Source organism: Eleginops maclovinus, chromosome 15 (genome assembly GCF_036324505.1).
Source record: "Eleginops maclovinus isolate JMC-PN-2008 ecotype Puerto Natales chromosome 15, JC_Emac_rtc_rv5, whole genome shotgun sequence".
NCBI classification, from domain to species: domain Eukaryota; kingdom Metazoa; phylum Chordata; class Actinopteri; order Perciformes; family Eleginopidae; genus Eleginops; species Eleginops maclovinus.
The window spans coordinates 14,943,678-14,960,250 of NC_086363.1; the positions used below are offsets into that span (position 1 = coordinate 14,943,678).

Here is a 16,573-nt window from a genome sequence, read left to right on the forward strand (position 1 = left end):
TTTCATTAACCAACTTCGTTTATTTTCTCCCAAATTGTTCTAAAAGTGGACTATTTCATGTCTTCCTTTCACCAGCCACATATTCATCTCATCAGTGAAATTCATGAAAGAAGTTACAGCCATGCTAGTTACTACAGGAATCAACATTTACTCTGTAGACTCTAGGATTCTGTACTGTGGTTTTAGCATATAGGCAGAAAAAGAAACACTATAGATGTTTAAAAAAAATACAGTTGGGTTCCAAATCAAACTACCATGCAGGAAAAAATGTGGCACATTTCAAGTCAAATGCCATTTATAAAGTATTCAAAATTGCATCATGGCTTTAAATCAGCTCCTAGAAAAAAGGACACTTTTAAAAAAACCATACTTTGATTTATTTTTGACCCCGTTGCTTGAGAGGAGCATGGCGGACAGCCTCAAAATGTTCTAATTTGGAACAAATAACACTAGAGATGGGAGAGCCCGACCTCGCAGTCACTAAACGTATCTATCAAATAACTTTGAGTAAATATGATACATTTAAAATATGACTGATCAGTTATCGATTGCTCTCCCATCTCTATCTGACACCTTGCAATAAATACTTTGACAAACAGCGTTTGTTTATTATGACATCAAGAAATACTCGTTTTTAAATGTTAGTTTTTTTTCAAGAGACATCTACGGGAAGACTTATCTCATATTCTAATAAAAAAAGATTTGAATAAACATGCACCGCATAAACACACCTGCTGAATCCACAGAAAAGGACTGAGCTTAAGAAAAGTTTTTCCTTTCATCTACTGAGATATAAAATGATAAACATGTAATTAGGAGCAATCCAATAATGCTGTCCAAAACTAAACTTAGGGTTTAATATTTGGCCCTGACATTTTTTTTAATAATGGGACAAGGCTATGGATTCAGCAAATGCCTTCAGCAGTCTTCAACCGCGTTGTAACCAGGGTTCAATAGAGAAGAGGAGGATTCACAGGCAGATGCTACAGCTGCAAGGGAAGCATTCAGTCTCTCCACACTCACACACACCCACCCACCCACCCACCCACACCCACACACACACACACACACACACACACACACACACACACACACACACACACACACACACACACACACACACACACACACACACACACACACACACACACACACACACACACACACACACACACACACACACACACACACACACACACACACACACACACACACACAAAGCTGTAGCCCTCCCAACCTGAGAAAATGATTGTCGAGCATGCAAACAGCATACAGTTTTAGTTCATTTTTACAAAGAATATTAGCCCGAGGAGATGGTCTGATTCAGAATGGCCTACAGAGAGAAGGAATTACAGCAACACATCTGGAGAACAACTAAAAGAAGGAATTTAAAGAACAGTAAGTTTTGTTTTTTTACCAAAAGAAAACCCTGTTTAAAAAGGTCTGGTTGTGTATGCTTTTCCAACTAAAATTATTGATCACATGGCCACGCTAGAATACAAAAAAAGATAAAAGTAAAATCAACAATAACATTGAAAGTAGTGCTATGGTTTTATACATAATATACACAAGTTAACAGTGATCTCTAGACGTTATTATCCATAGACTTGTCTTATGAGCACAAGGTGCTAGGTCACAGTGGGTTTCACATTAGTTAACACTTTGATGCTAATGCTAGTTATACTTATTGACCACTAGGGGGAAGATACATGTGACAGGAGCTAGGGGGTCTCTAAAGGAGGTACTATCAAAATGTATCTGAAGATACCGCCATCGTGTTGACTTCAGATCCACAGCAAGACGTTGAGAGATTAACGCCCCCTTTTTTTCTGTGCTTGAAACCATGTTTTATCGTTAGCTTAATGTAGCACAGCTATGCTCTGAGATTCGAAAAAATTGTAGAGAGAGATCAATGTGTGACCTTCAAATTAACGAACAAAATCGGTGAAACTAGCTGCCGACGCTTCATAAGCTCTGAGATAAAAACTGTTGTGCATGTGGATAACAGGCTAACCGGTCCATTTGGTAGCTATCTGAGCCAGTCCTTAGAGAGCGTCTGTCGGAGGAATGCTGGGTTCTGTAGGCAGTAGGGGAGCACGGCATGATGGGTTGTGTAGGCGCAGGTGTTTTCAGGTGTGCACTGTAAATCTCTCTCTCATTCTCTTTCTGTTGCCATGCTACAGCGGCCCTTTGAACTGGTTCCCAGAGAGGTGCTGTCTGATGGACAGCTTTGATCCTGCTGCATCACCCAGCTTTCTCCACACCACCTGCAATACGAAGCGGAGGGAGACGTTGAGAGAGGAAGAGCAGGAGAAACAGAGACTGAAAGAGTAAGGATAGGGGGGGAAAAAAGAGACTTTCTTTTTCAAGAGTGAACTCTTCAAATACTCGCAGTTTTACTTTAAGCTGCACACACACACACACATAGACACACATATGTTTCAGTATCTCTGTCCTCTGTCTCTGTGAGATCTCTCTGCCAGTGAGTGGGGGCCCCCCCAGGGGACCCTAGTGATATTACAGAGGTACTATTGTAATGCTCCCCGGATTCCTGGCCTGTCACATACCTCTGCAGGGCCCAGATAGCCTTTTTTCTCTCTAATCAGGGGACCTTTTATATCCCGGGTCGGGTCTTTCAGCACCCATAGAAAAAGATGGAGGGAGATAAAGGGGCAGAGGAGGGGAAGAATGGAGGGGGAGTTATTTTTCCCCCCGCCGCTCTAGTTTAATTGCTCTGACAGCTCAACGACGAGCCTTTACTTCAGTTAAGAGTTGGCTTCGGAGCAGGGGAGATGGAGAGACAGATAGAAAGAAAAGCAAGAGGGCCAGGGACACTGCTGCATGTCATTCCAAACCAAATGAGTCCACACGAGGCTCCCTCATTAGTGAAAGCAGCTCAAAACCTGACCTGATTTGCACCCAGCAGAGGAGAACTGTGTAACTGACGGACAGAGGGGACAGAAAGAACTGGAACATTGTGAAGTGTTGCACTTACGTTGCACATCTCTCGCACAATGGCCTTCTCTTTCTCGCTGAGGTCGTCCTCGTAGTCTTCGGGGACCTGCTTGTCCAAGTTCTCGTGGACCTCCAGCACCTGGGGACATATGACATAGCAGTCGTGTGATTAAAGACAATTAAAACATCAGCATGCCAAGATTTCCGACTTGTTTTTCTTGAAAGCTGTGTTTGTGTAACATTAGTTTTCTTTATTATACTATGATGCTTAACCCCTGAAATGAGAACTTATCCCCTGTGAGCTAAAATTATAGAATAAGATAAGATTATTCTGCATGGCTTGTGTGAAAGTAAACAGATGTCTTCTTTCACTAAGGAGTTATGCAAGAAAGCAACGTTTAATTCAATGTAGCATGGGATGTAAAAGTGTTCATTTTCCAATACACAAATCAACATGGAACAGGGGGAAAAAAAACAAAACAAAAAACCACGTTTTGAATAGTGGGATGGTGATGGTGAAAAAAAGAAATTATCCTCGCCACAATCCTGCTCAAATTTAAACTGTATGTACCTTCATGGCATGAACCACGGCCTCAGGCTTCTGGGCGCAGGACAGGTAACCTGTGGCAGGAGAGGACTCGCTGGTGGGGAGACGGCCAGTACCCTGGGGGGAGAAGAGGGTGGTAAAATTAAGTGTTTGTCTCATTTCTTTCAGTGCAAAGCAAGAAAAGGTGACAAAGGATAAAGCAAGAACATCTGGTGGACAGGACAAACTCCGGTCTTGTCACAAAAAAGAGCACCACCTTATTTTTGAAGCTCAAACACAGAAAAAAAACCCTCTCTGCTTCTTAATGGGCTTTTGGTTCTGATTTACAACGAGGGATTTCTTGTACTCTAGCAGTGAAAATACCATCCCTTTCATCCCAATTGATATCACCTGTCCTCCCCTTGTATTTATCTTCCCTTTCACTACGCATCGACTCGCAGCCAGGTCTGCTACCTGCACAGTGTGATGTTAACCCGGTATGATGGGAGCAGCCAGTCAGGCAAGAGGACCCGGGGGCCGCTCGACTCATCCCAACCCCCCGGTTAGTTCCAGACAGTGGCTCTCTGTTAGAGGGACACAGAGATCTCCGGGACACACAATGGCACCATTCACTGTAACCTGGCATAGGGGCCCTGCATTAGACACAGCTCTGTGGCTCTGTTAGCCAGGGTTCAATTCTCCGCTCGCCGCTGATGCATTTGTCAGATCCCTCCGCACCCGCTGGCCCCCTTTTAGGTGCCAGAATGAGCCCACACAACCTAATAGCACAGAGATAAAATAATAATCCCACTGAAGCCAAAGGGGATGTTTGGTGGAAACTTCCTAACAGTCTATTCATATCACAACAATCACTAAACTGATGTTGTTTTGTTGCTCTTACAGGGAGAGCCTGGCAGCTGTTTGATGATATTTATATAGTTTTTCTCAGATGGGGAATCAATGTGCTTAAACTGAAAAAAACACACAAAGCTGTGGTTTTGCTCTTTTGTTTTTAAGTCGAAAAGAAATATCAAACATGCCTTAATAATATGGAGATGAGAGTCTCCTGCCATAAGGAATTGCATTCATGAGCTTTGATTTACAAAAATAAAAAGGTTAATATGAATTTCCTTCTTCTTTGTATTAAAAAGGTTGCCGTTTTAAAGCAGGCACACAAGTTTCTGCACCACAGAAAGAGTTTTCAGAACACTTGCAACTTAATATATTTCTCTTTGATACATTAAAAGGGGCCCTATTATACTCCTTGGGGTATTCCCATTCCCGTAGAGTGTTATATAGGTTTTTGTGCATGTAAATGGTCCGCACAGACTAAAATCCCTGTGTTCCACACTCCCCCCCTACCTGAAACTCCTCCATTGGACTCCTTTGTTTACTTCTGGGACATAGTGACCTCACCATGCAGCACTTGCGCTTCTATTGGCTGGTGCTCCAACTCATTGTACGTAATATACTAAGCGGCAGGGCATCTCTAAGAGGTTGACCAATCGCAACAGCTAGCTAACCAATCAGAGCAGACTGGGATGTGGTTTCAGGCAGAGGGTGTAAAGAGGTGCTAATGCTGATAAAAAAAGACAATGTTAAAATAAATATAACTTGTAATGTTTTGTTACAAATTACATTATTTTCCTTTAACAAAACAAACCAAAGTTCTGAAATGTTATGTGTCATCGAAACACAAGCATAGAGGAATTAATCACAGCTGATATAAAGTAATCCTAAATTAATATTTCACGAGCTACAACATCAATCAGTAATAATAGGACACTATTTTAACATATTTTCATATATTCAATTTAACATTGACAGGGGATATGTAGGGCGGCTGCAAATTTATATTTTTAAAGTGCATTTGTGGTCAGATTTTGAATGCAGGACTTTATCTTGAAAAAAAGTTTTACAGCGTGGTGTACTGTAATAAAAGTATTATAATAGTATGTTTTTCACGACTGGTGTTACATAAATATCTCATGGTTTGATCCCTAGCCCTACTTGCAAGAGCATCATTATGTAGAAATAAAACAACTTTCACAAAGAAATACAGGCAATAAAATAATCATCAACCACATTGTGGCAACTTGTTTTTGAGTTTCAAAAGAAGTGGCTGGCTGAAAAATCTTAAGTTTTGAAAAACGGTCTGCATGATAAAACATGCAAAACCACTGTGAAGTTCCTTTAGAATATGGAGTAATACGTGGACATTCTCACAATTAAACTGTTAAAGTGGAATCACGGTTAAGTCCACAGTTATGAGGGAACATCTCCCTCCGAGTCAAGTGAGTTTCTTCTTGGTAAAGGTCACAGCAACAAAGTGACGGCTTCATTTTCCATACAGATTTTCATCCACTTGACTTTGAAGTTAACTAAAAAAACATATGTTAATCATCACTTTGTTTGATGCTCTCTACTGTGGCTATTATTTGAAATGTGTAAACACTTCCTGGCGGCAATCGGGGCCAGGTTTTTTTTTTGTTTATTTTGTGCTAGAGCTCAGTAGGGAAACAGATTTGGACAGCAAAGAGACACAGCCGGCTCCGGGCAATGTTTACTGTTCATATGGATGTACAGTCGGGGATGGCTCGGTTGCATAAACAGGCCTGATTTAGGCCTTGCATGATGAGGAGGGAAAACAAACGCTGCCAGAATCAATGGTTTGTGGTTGGAGAATAGAGAATCAGAGCCGACTGCTGAGTGTTTGTGAGAATCATGCATGCTGCCTGCTTCCTTTCTCTATCCATCTTTTCTCCTCTTCTTTTCTTTTTATCTGACACCCTCATGCACAATCACTGACCTGAAACTGGGCCTGAGTGAGACAAAGGACTAAATCGAAAGGATGAGCTGATAGATTAGGAAGGGTACACACAACGAAGAGTCCAGTTCACTGAAGTACCGCCGTTACAGTCTCCCACAACTCTCATCTCCTATTTCTCTCCCTCTCCATCTCCCAGCAAGGGCCTTCTCTTACACGTAGATGAAATTGGGGCTGCATTAGAGAACACGCTATCGATTACTATACAACTCAACATTAGTGTGTCTATACGGAGTTGTCACGACAAGAAAGACATCACGAGGAGGGGACACAAATTGCACAAATCACAAGAATAAGTTGTCTGTGCTCCATGCGACTCATCAGCAACTACAGTATCTTATTCTGAGCTTGCTTGGGTCTATTCTGGTAGCCCGTAAACCTTGCGGTAACACTAATAAGTATTCCTGCATGTATCCCCCCCCCTAAAACCTACCTTTGTTTTTTTATCGATCAAAAAATATATATATTTATAAAACGCTATATAATAAGATATATAGAGGAGCTTTTAAATCCATTTTGTCACATTTCCAGCTAGCTAAGCTAAGCTAAGCTAACCTAACCTAACTGGTAGTTTGCTGTAGCTTTATATTTACCATACTAACAGGAATGTGGTACCAATCTTCTCATCTAAAATACTTGCTAGACTTTGTTGATGTAAATATGACATTTTAATTTGTTTATGCATACAGAGACATAAGCTTTTTTAATAACTCGAAAACTCATGCGGCCTAAAGCTAGCGGGGACAGTAGCCAAATAACGGGCTTTCTTTTGTCATTCAGTTTGAAGTTAGCATTATTATCTATCATCTATTTTGTAAAATATAGTTTTAAATTTGCTAGTTTATACCATAAAGGGAATTTCAAGTTTCCTATATCTCCTATTCAATCTAAATTGGACATGTGTTATCAAGCTGACGTTAGCTCTGTTGATCCAGTTTCAATAATAAGAAAAACTGGCTCCACAGCGACATTCAATGTCATGTCAGGAAGGAACCAAAATTCACACCTCGAGTCAATATCATGACCTTCTTCCATGTCTTCCACACTGTGAAATTAAATAGGGGGGAGACAGCCATCAAGATAATTTGCAGTTTAAATCCCTCACCCTGCAGGGAGAGACCTCTTGCAGGGTCAAGGTTTCATGGACATTAAGGAACCTCCGAGGCAGTTTTGACCCGCAAGCTTAAAAAGGTGCAAACACACTCAGCCTGTGACCTCACACTGGGCCTGTGATTAAAACACTATATTGATTTTGACACACAAAGATTTAGTCCTCTGGTTAGTGCAGCAGCCCGGCTCTGACCTCCCCTAAGCAGTCAGAAAACAATTACCCATGCCTCTCCTCCCCAGACACTGGCTGGGTCAGGGGTGGCACTGGATTGTGGAGGATTATTACTTTCATAGTGGGATTCATTTTAAACAGGCCCCGGGGAGGAGGAAGGGCACAGGATATGAGAGGAAGACAAGAGAAGGCTGACTCCTCTTTATTTTCTGTTCTTTTCTCGCTGTCTTAGTTTCCCTCCTTCCTCTTCTGTACCCCCCCCCCTCCTCATTGCCTACCTCCTTACACTCACTCTTTTTCTCCCTGTGTATGTGTGTGTGTTTCACTTCCTGTCATGTGTAAGAGAGCGTGAGGTTGCCTGCAGAGGTATAATTGGAGTTAAAAGTAAAGTGGATTAGAGCTGACTTGACTTTATTCCACTGTGGAGGCACCCTGCAATTAAGTATGTGTGTGTGTGTGTGTGTGTGTGTGTGTGTGTGTGTGTGTGTGTGTGTGTGTGTGTGTGTGTGTGTGTGTGTGTGTGTGTGTGTGTGTGTGTGTTGTGCAATCAAACCCCATCTTTGTACTTAACCACGTTTTGTATAAGCAAAGTTATTGTGTTTTTCTTTGGCTATGATTGTTTAGATGTTATGAGTTGGTGTCTCATATATGCGTCAATGTGAATCCTCAAGTTCATTTGTGAGTATGTGTGTGTATGTGCGAGTTGGCCTTCTGGGTACTGACCATGTGCATGGCGTCCTGGCGTTGGGGCAGTGAGGACAGCTGGGACTCTGAGTGGTACAGGGTCATTCCCTTCCTCAGGGCACGAAGGTCACCTGGGTTGCACTGCTGAGCAAAAAACAAACCAACAAAAAAACAGAGATATAAGGGTTCAGTGCCATGCCCTCACAAAATGATTTAGCTTTACAGCAAAAAAATGTGATCAAAAACCCAAAATAAAATCCACATTGGGTCACAGGCCTTTTTAGGTTTTCTGCTTTCAAGGCTCATTGATCATTGAGGGTGCAATACAATGCATATTATATCAACTTCAGACAAAGATAGTGTATTTCCTGAACTCACAATCTACCACAATTACATTTAGATTAATTTTGATTCAGGTGCCTCCGATTGATTAGAAAAAACTATCATGTCTTTTTAACACAATCCTTTACATTAATATCAATTCTCAAAAACGCTTCTATAACATGATTTGAAAATAGTATTATTTGGCTCTTCCAGGTATTTAAATATAATATTTAAAAATCTTTCTTCTCTAAAAAATATAGTTTAAACAGATGTGCTACTTTTGAAGGTAAGCCCCATGTGTTCCCCTTGACGTCGATATTATTGGATCATTGAACATTGCATCAATATATATCGATCCAGATTGATGGATATGATCAAGTTATGTATTGAGCAGGACATCCCATCAAAAATATAACCTTGTCTCTGTCCCTCGGTTCATGTGGGTTGACTATAAACTCGGTCTCCGAGCTGTCAAGCCATGGAGCCATCAATTGAACCATTGGCAGAGAGCAGATGAATTAGTGTGATCTAAGTGATGTGGGTGCCCTGTACTTAGTTAAAGCATCTGGTACTAAAAGTCCATTGCAAGTGTTGCAGGTCTGTTATTATTCTGGCTCAACCTGTTTTGCTCACGTAAGCTTAAGGATGCATAGATAAGCCACATTTGAGAGGTTTTGCATTTGCCGGAGAAGGTCCTTGGTGCACTACTTTTTTAAATCTAAGAAATGTGTTAACAATGCCGCTAATAATGTGTGCTTTACACAATTCTATTTTCATAAATCACTGTTGCTCACTTTTTAATTTAGAAGAATTCCCTTGGACAAATTCTTGATGCATACATTGCCATTTGTCTTTTGTAACCAGACAGATACGAATCAATGCTGGTTGTGCCGTCATCAAGAGCCATAACGCAGGGACTGAGTTCCTCAGATATTTGACCTATTAGCAACCAAAGACCACTGGTTCCTGAAGGCGGTAACATGGCACCACCACTGTTCCCTATGACATTTCTCATGCCACGCACTAGTGTTCCCTCTGCGCGAGATGCGGCGTGTTAACACATGTGATCCCCCGCAGCGCTCAGGCAATAAATAGCCCAAATGAGCTGTGTGTCTATGAATGCATGGACATTGTGCTGTGTTGTCTGCCTCTCTGCTATCTCTCTATCACACACACACACACACACACACACACACACACACACACACACACACACACACACACACACACACACACACACACACACACACACACACACACACACACACACACACACACACACACACACACACACACACACACACACACACACACACACACACACACACACACACACACACACACACACACACACACACACACACACACACACACCTTTCCCCTTGTCTTCTCTCTCTTTGATAATCCCCCTCCTCGCCTCTTCTCCTTCAGCTCAGAATCCCGCTAGTGGTACTTTAACCTTTCACAATCCTTCCCTTGGCAATACTTGATCTATCCTCCGGGTTCCATATTCATGCCCTCAATTCTGTACCTTTGCGAACATCTTTTTATCATTTCTCCAGGCTTTGTGTCCATCAGCAAGCTAGGCCCTAAATGTCACATCTGGAGGCGTGACATAAACACACAATCCATGAAATGAAAACATATGTCAACGCAATAAGGGGAAATATTGTACCGACACGCTTTCCTGCATCTGAAGAACATTACAGTTTCCATCTTTACGACCATTCCTGAGTTGGCCTTGACCGCTGAGACCGACAAAGCTATTTGTTTGCCAGACAGCTGGGGACCGTTGGCCCTCTGCAGTCTTCTTGGCTAGCTCCTCCATTTATCCATCCATCACAATGTTCTTGGAAGTGACAGAGAGAAACTGTGGACACCACGCACCGTGTCCTGTCTGAGTTATGAGGGGCAGGGGTGATGCCGCCTTGACAAAAGGGTAGAGAGAATGGCAGCCCTCCATAATTTATTGGAGTACAGAATCCGATTAATCACAGTGGCCTGTGATCTTGACCTTATCTTTGATCTCATTTTACCTAATCTACTAGAAATAGTTAGATCTACAAAGCATGAAAAACAAATGTGTTTCTTTGTTTATCTGTGTCTTAAATTGGTGGGGTTAGGATGCTAACTTTTACCTGAGGTTAAAGCTTTGGCTTTTACCGAAACATAATGTGAGTAGCCTATAGACTGTATAATAGCTTTCAATTGCCTGAAGTTTTAAAGCCTCTATTTTGAATTTTATTATTTGGATGGGTGGCCCAAGCCATCGCCAATTTGGTAGTCACAACATTATTTTACCCTCTGCTTATTGACTGGGAAAAATAAATGTATCTTTAGTGGAATTGAGGTATCAAAAATTAAAGTGCAAGACTGTAAACCATATTGGGTGACTTCCGAGAACTGAAAGGTCAATGTTGTAGCAAAGTTCACCCTGTTCCAATCCATCTTCCTTTCACTTCTGTCTTCATTTAAATTGGACCTGACTGCAGTGCATGCTCACAAAGTGAGTTCAATCTTAAAGGATGCCGTATCATCGGAATCATTCAATTCTCAGAATCACACCGGACACTTACATGTTAAAGATAAAGTGGAAGTGAGCATGAAGGGAGAGCCACAGAGTGCCTCACCCTTCAGTGAGCTAATGCAGATAAGTAACGGATGAAAGACATGGGAAATCCGAAGAGGAGAAAAGAACAAATAGTGTACTTGAATGCGCCTGAGCATGTTTGAGTATGACCGTCGAACAAACCTGTTTTTTTCACATTGTTTTGACCTGTGCTATGCAAGCACTTGTTCATTTTCACCGTGGGACATGTTAACTCCCTCCCCTCTACAGTTACTACAGTCAAATCCTTCAGTCAAGCTGGTTTGGAGGGTCAACATTCCAGCGATAAGAGGCTATTGTTTCCTTCAGGCTCAGCAAGTTTCACTGGTCCAGTTTCATAACACAGGAAGTTAGGAAATATGTCCACTGAGGCAACTAATTCCATGTATTCCACCTTGTAGCATTCACACACATTATTAAGTAGATTAATGCATAAGAGCCAACTTACTCAGGACGCTCTATTGCCTCCATTACCCACTGGAGTACACTTATGTTTTCATTAGCAGTGTTACTATTTATTACAAGCCAGGGTTTATTAATCAAACACCTATCAAGGTAGGGCAGACATTCCATCATTATTCCGTTGCACTCACACGCCAGGTTGTCAGCAATGCATTATGGATATCTGGATCTACCTGAGTAGCCCCCTCGTGTCTTAAATTATTCAGCCCACCAGACGTCCCGACAAGCCGGGAGTACAAGAGTGTGTCATTTATGCACCAAGACACATTGTAGCATCCATTCACCTCAGGTAGCTCGTACTGAACATTGTGCAAAACAGCTCCAAGGACAGGAAACCACTTTCTTGCAAAGATAGAACCCATTCAAGCAGGGCCACCTGTGCTCATTGGACACAGAAGTAACACCTCGACAAGGTAATGCAAAACTGTTTTTCTAGGCCTTAAACACTAACACTGTATGACAAGGGCAAACCGAACAACATATAGTATGATAGTAATATTATGTCTAACACCAAGTCACTTGACCAAAGTTAGATGACAAAAATGATACCACTCTAATTTCAACAATAAATGTGTAGGAAAAGCCAGCAGCCATGTAGCTTAGCAAAGGTAGAATAGCATAAAGACCGGACCAATTGTACACAAATCCGTCTATGGTCAATTATTAATCTCATAAACTGACTAACTAATTGTAATCCTCTTTTCTCAAACCTTACAAAAAGTGTGTAAAAATCAGATTATGTGTTTGTTTGCAGGATACTCGTTAGCTAGGTATACAGTGATAACCATAGAGTTGAAAAAACAACATTATTTTCACACTTTGGTTTGGTCCTAATTAAAGAAACGATATATATAGTTTTTTTTTGTGATGTTTAGAGGTATTAGTTATTAATTTGTGTCACTTGTGGACCGAAGAACGCTAGCCGTTTTCCCCATTTCTAGTTTTCAAGCTGAGCTAAGCTAAGCTGACTGGCTTTAGCAACATACTCACTTACACTACAGACATACTGTAAGAATGGTATCAATCGCATCCTCTAAATTATACCAAAGAGTTGATTTAGCACCCATGTAAAAGTGTCAACATAAAATTAACATTTTACCTCTCAATGTTTCAGCAGCTAAGTGCATTACAGTGTACAGGTGTTGCTTTATTTGTGTCCACCCTCTGTAAATGACAAAGCAGCAAGCCCAAAGCTTTGAAAGTCCCTCCACCAAACTGATAAAAGACTGAAAAGGCTCAACCAGCAAAGGAGTCAACAAACTGTTCCAAAATGTTACCTTTTTTGTCTGTAACTGCGATAAACTATACCGGCTATTGGCCTAGGGAGAAAAAACATAACAGTGTTCATTATTTGATTAATGTATTTGAGGAGCTGTTAAAGAGAAAGAGTATTATTCTGAAGCTCCACATAAGATTAAAAAAATACTGTAAAAAAGAACTCTCAAAACTTTATGGAACAGTGTCCTGACTAATGGTAGAGTTAAGACTCCACATTCTTATAATGTTCAACTTGTAACAACTGAATGTGATTCTATGACATTCTAATCTATATTAAGTTCTAGACACAAAAGAAACAGATCATCAATTCAACTTTGAACAAGGACTATTAGTCGACTCTAAGGAGCAGGGTCAAATTATACTGTATGTCTTGAATGCTGTGAGACAATGTGTAGCACAAATTGTAGCATTTAAGGGCTAATTATAAGGGATCATTTCATCCGTGACTCTGGCCTACACTCTCTGCCTACATAAAAATCTACTGGGAAATAATTGGGGTACGAGAAATCCCTTTTTTTAAATAAAGGCTTTGATTAAAACTTTGAAACTCCAGCTTGCAATCAAATGAAAAATGAGCAATGAAAAGTTGTATTAATGTTTGACAAATTAATGAGCCATATTTGACAAATGTACCCCCCCAAATATGACCATTTCACATGACTCAGCTATTCATTTCACCGTCTGTGGTTGTGCGTATGCAACACACTCCTCTAGACTGACATGTGAACCCAATATGAACCAGGACCCTCCTTTCTCACACTCCCACCTCCACTCACTCAGCCCTCCATGTTTCACATTTGTGAGAAGTCAGAGCAAGGTCAACTTTGGGAGAGATTCTTTACTCTGTCACTGTCACTGAATGCTAGTTTCCACTCCCTTTTCCCCTCCTCTCATCTCTCCTGCGCTCCCACAGTTCGCCTCCAGGGCTAACATCACTGCTAGCGACCGACTCCCCATGAATTAAACATCGGTAAACATATTCTATGACTAACAGGCGGGCTGTTGTGAGGAGGAGACTTCAAGGAGGCATCATGCAACCACTTTACCTCATCACAGCTGCCTATCACATGTTTTGGGTTGAGTTGGAGAGTGGGGTTAAGGGAAGTTTAGAAGTTCAAAAAGTAATGGTGTGTACTAATATGCCATAGCATTTTAGTACACTATATTTGTTCTTTACCTGTGAGAGAAGCTTATTGTTATCGTCCTCCAGGATCCGCACTTTAGACTCCAGCTGCCTGATGTAGTTGGTGGAGGAATCTAAAGCACAGAAGGAGAAGAAAAAAAAGAGGGGAGGAGAAGTGATTAGCATTTCAAAGACCTCAAAAGAAAAACTGGCAGACACGACCACTGGAGCAAAAAGGACCAAATAGAGATGCTGTGCACTTTGAGAGACCCAATAAAACATTAGGGTTTAAAGTATTAAATTGAAATATGTACAATATCTTGTCTTGGTATTAAACAGTGTTCTTTTTTATTTGAAACTTCAGTACCTGAAATAATTATTTTGCAAACCAAAAACAATAACACCAGGTCTGATTATGTAGTTTGTTGTGCAAACGGTTGGTCATGAATTAGAATACTTAACAACATGTCTGGTCTAAGTATCAGCAGAGGTAAAAAGGAGGCACTTAAAAATAATTTAAGTATTAAAATGTACCAGTTTGACCTCAAAAAATGTGGGCAAAAAAACAAAAACAGATTAATGGTGTTCAGTGCTAAGAGCATAATTCTAACGTTAGCTCACATCATCTGCACAATGACATGCTAACATTCAGAAGTGTATGAGTGCAGCTCTAGCTAATAATAAAGGTCTTTCGTTTTAGTCTTAAGCTGAAATATGATGGTATATAACCGTAACACATATTAGAGTAATAGTTAAACTAGTGTTGTCACTAACTTTTTAGTAGCACAGCTTTAGCTAATGATGAAAGTCATTAGTCATTTAAGCCCTACCTTTAAACTGTTTAGCTTGTAAGGAAGTGGTTAACTTCTAAAGGTTTTATTCCGGCAATGATAATAGCAGCTTGTACAAGGTGTGCTATAAAAACTGGTCGTAAATTGATGTCAGGGGTCAAGAACTGAGTGTTCCCACCCAGATTAGCAGTGCTTGACCTAACTTTCGACCCCATACTGGAGTGGGGCCATTTGCCAGCTTGGCCCACATTCTCTTGTTCCACTTATTCACTGCGAAACACACATCAATGGCACATTTGAGAATTGTTCCAAAACTGTCTCTGCACTGTATAGACCTGAAAAACAATGCAACTGCGGCCCTAATTGCTCTGCAGAGATTCCCTAAGCTGTTATCTCTGCATTAAGATGAAACCCCGGTGCTGAGTTCAAACCAGGGACAGGAGCTGTGTGAAGTGTGGAGGTGCAGTTTGACTCAGTAGGTGGCACAGTGCCTGTTATCTAAAAAGGCATGTTTAATTTACAGTGGGATCAAAGCCGAGGTAGAGCACCTAGGCAACTTGTCGGGACTGCGCACATTATTTTGTGGTGGAAGTGGAAGTACAGAGAGACAGGCAGAGGAGAGGGTGATGGGGAGGTTAAAGATGAATATGCTGTGTTGAGCTAAATTGCAGATTAGAAGCCATCGTTTTAGGATACTGCACACACACGCATTACATCACAGCTTGTTGCACTGGTGACAAACTCTGTCTTTAGTTCGTTTGTTTATAACTCACCCTGATTAGCCTGTGTAATTCATGTAACCTGGTTGATCTGCACTTTGCAACCAGGGGGCGCTAATCTGCAGACACATGCTTAAAAACACACAGTGGCAGACTGGATTCTGTAGATTTACAGTCACAGATATTAGCTGCACCCTTGTTTCACACACAGGTGAACATAGGGTATGTTGAACCACGCTAAATATAGCAGGTTATTTTCAGCTTCCTGAAAGACCCTGAATTCTTAAATTATGCGACGCTAGATATCTAGTTCCCAAAATAGGAGTAATTGATTAGAGAAACCATAAGTAGTTAGATTTTTGCACAGAAATAAAGATGATGAATTGGCCATATATATATATATATATATATGCTCAACTGGTTTTCTAGAAAGGGTTTTTTAAAGACATTGAGTCAGACTTAATAGCACATAATGTTCTTTTTTGTTTTTGTACAATTCAAAAGCATACACAACTCTCTCAGTATCAAGTCTATCCTTCTAGCATCCTAATGATCTGTATTAATAAAGCAAGTAAAAGTTGCCAGCTCAATAATATAATGGATGGTGAGGGATCTGAATAATGGTCAGCTGCTTTCACCTGATTTCTCCTCATAACTTTTTATGTGCAACTGTATTATGTGTGAGTTTCAAAAACAAGGGGTGTACTAATGGGAAACCATTATCACTTTTAGAGTAGGTTAAAGATATTAAGCAATTTGATGGCTAAGGCTGTTACTAAAGATCACTTTTTCAAACGTCAAATATTTGAAATGTAATTGTGATTATGTGTTTCCCAAAGTCTAAGGTGATGTTTTTAAATGTCTTGTTTTGTCACTCCAGAACCTAAAACAGGCTCATGAATCTTTTATTATTTGCTTTTTAACGACTGTTTTTAAATCGTTTGTCTCTATGTCTTTCATTTTTGTAAAGCACTTTTAATTGCCTTGTGTTGAA

The 16,573-nt window shown here is 40.7% G+C and overlaps 1 protein-coding gene across 4 annotated transcripts in view; it reads right to left on the reverse strand.

The window, feature by feature from the left end:
* The window catches only part of ccdc85cb (coiled-coil domain containing 85C, b), a 44,793-nt gene continuing 28,220 nt past the window's right edge, over nt 1–16,573 (reverse strand). Inside the window, exons 2-7 of one of the 4 annotated variants that reach the window (XM_063901634.1) lie at nt 14,124–14,203; nt 12,946–12,987; nt 8,314–8,415; nt 3,527–3,619; nt 2,996–3,094; nt 1–2,267 (exon numbers count right to left, since the gene is read on the reverse strand). In XM_063901634.1, coding sequence (XP_063757704.1) covers nt 2,178–2,267; nt 2,996–3,094; nt 3,527–3,619; nt 8,314–8,415; nt 12,946–12,987; nt 14,124–14,203 — 506 coding nt within the window. In that variant the 3' untranslated portion in view covers nt 1–2,177. Of the gene's footprint in view, nt 2,268–2,995; nt 3,095–3,526; nt 3,620–8,313; nt 8,419–12,945; nt 12,988–14,123; nt 14,204–16,573 lie in introns of all 4 variants that reach the window. The other 3 variants (XM_063901633.1, XM_063901636.1, XM_063901635.1) reach the window with 3 other exon arrangements.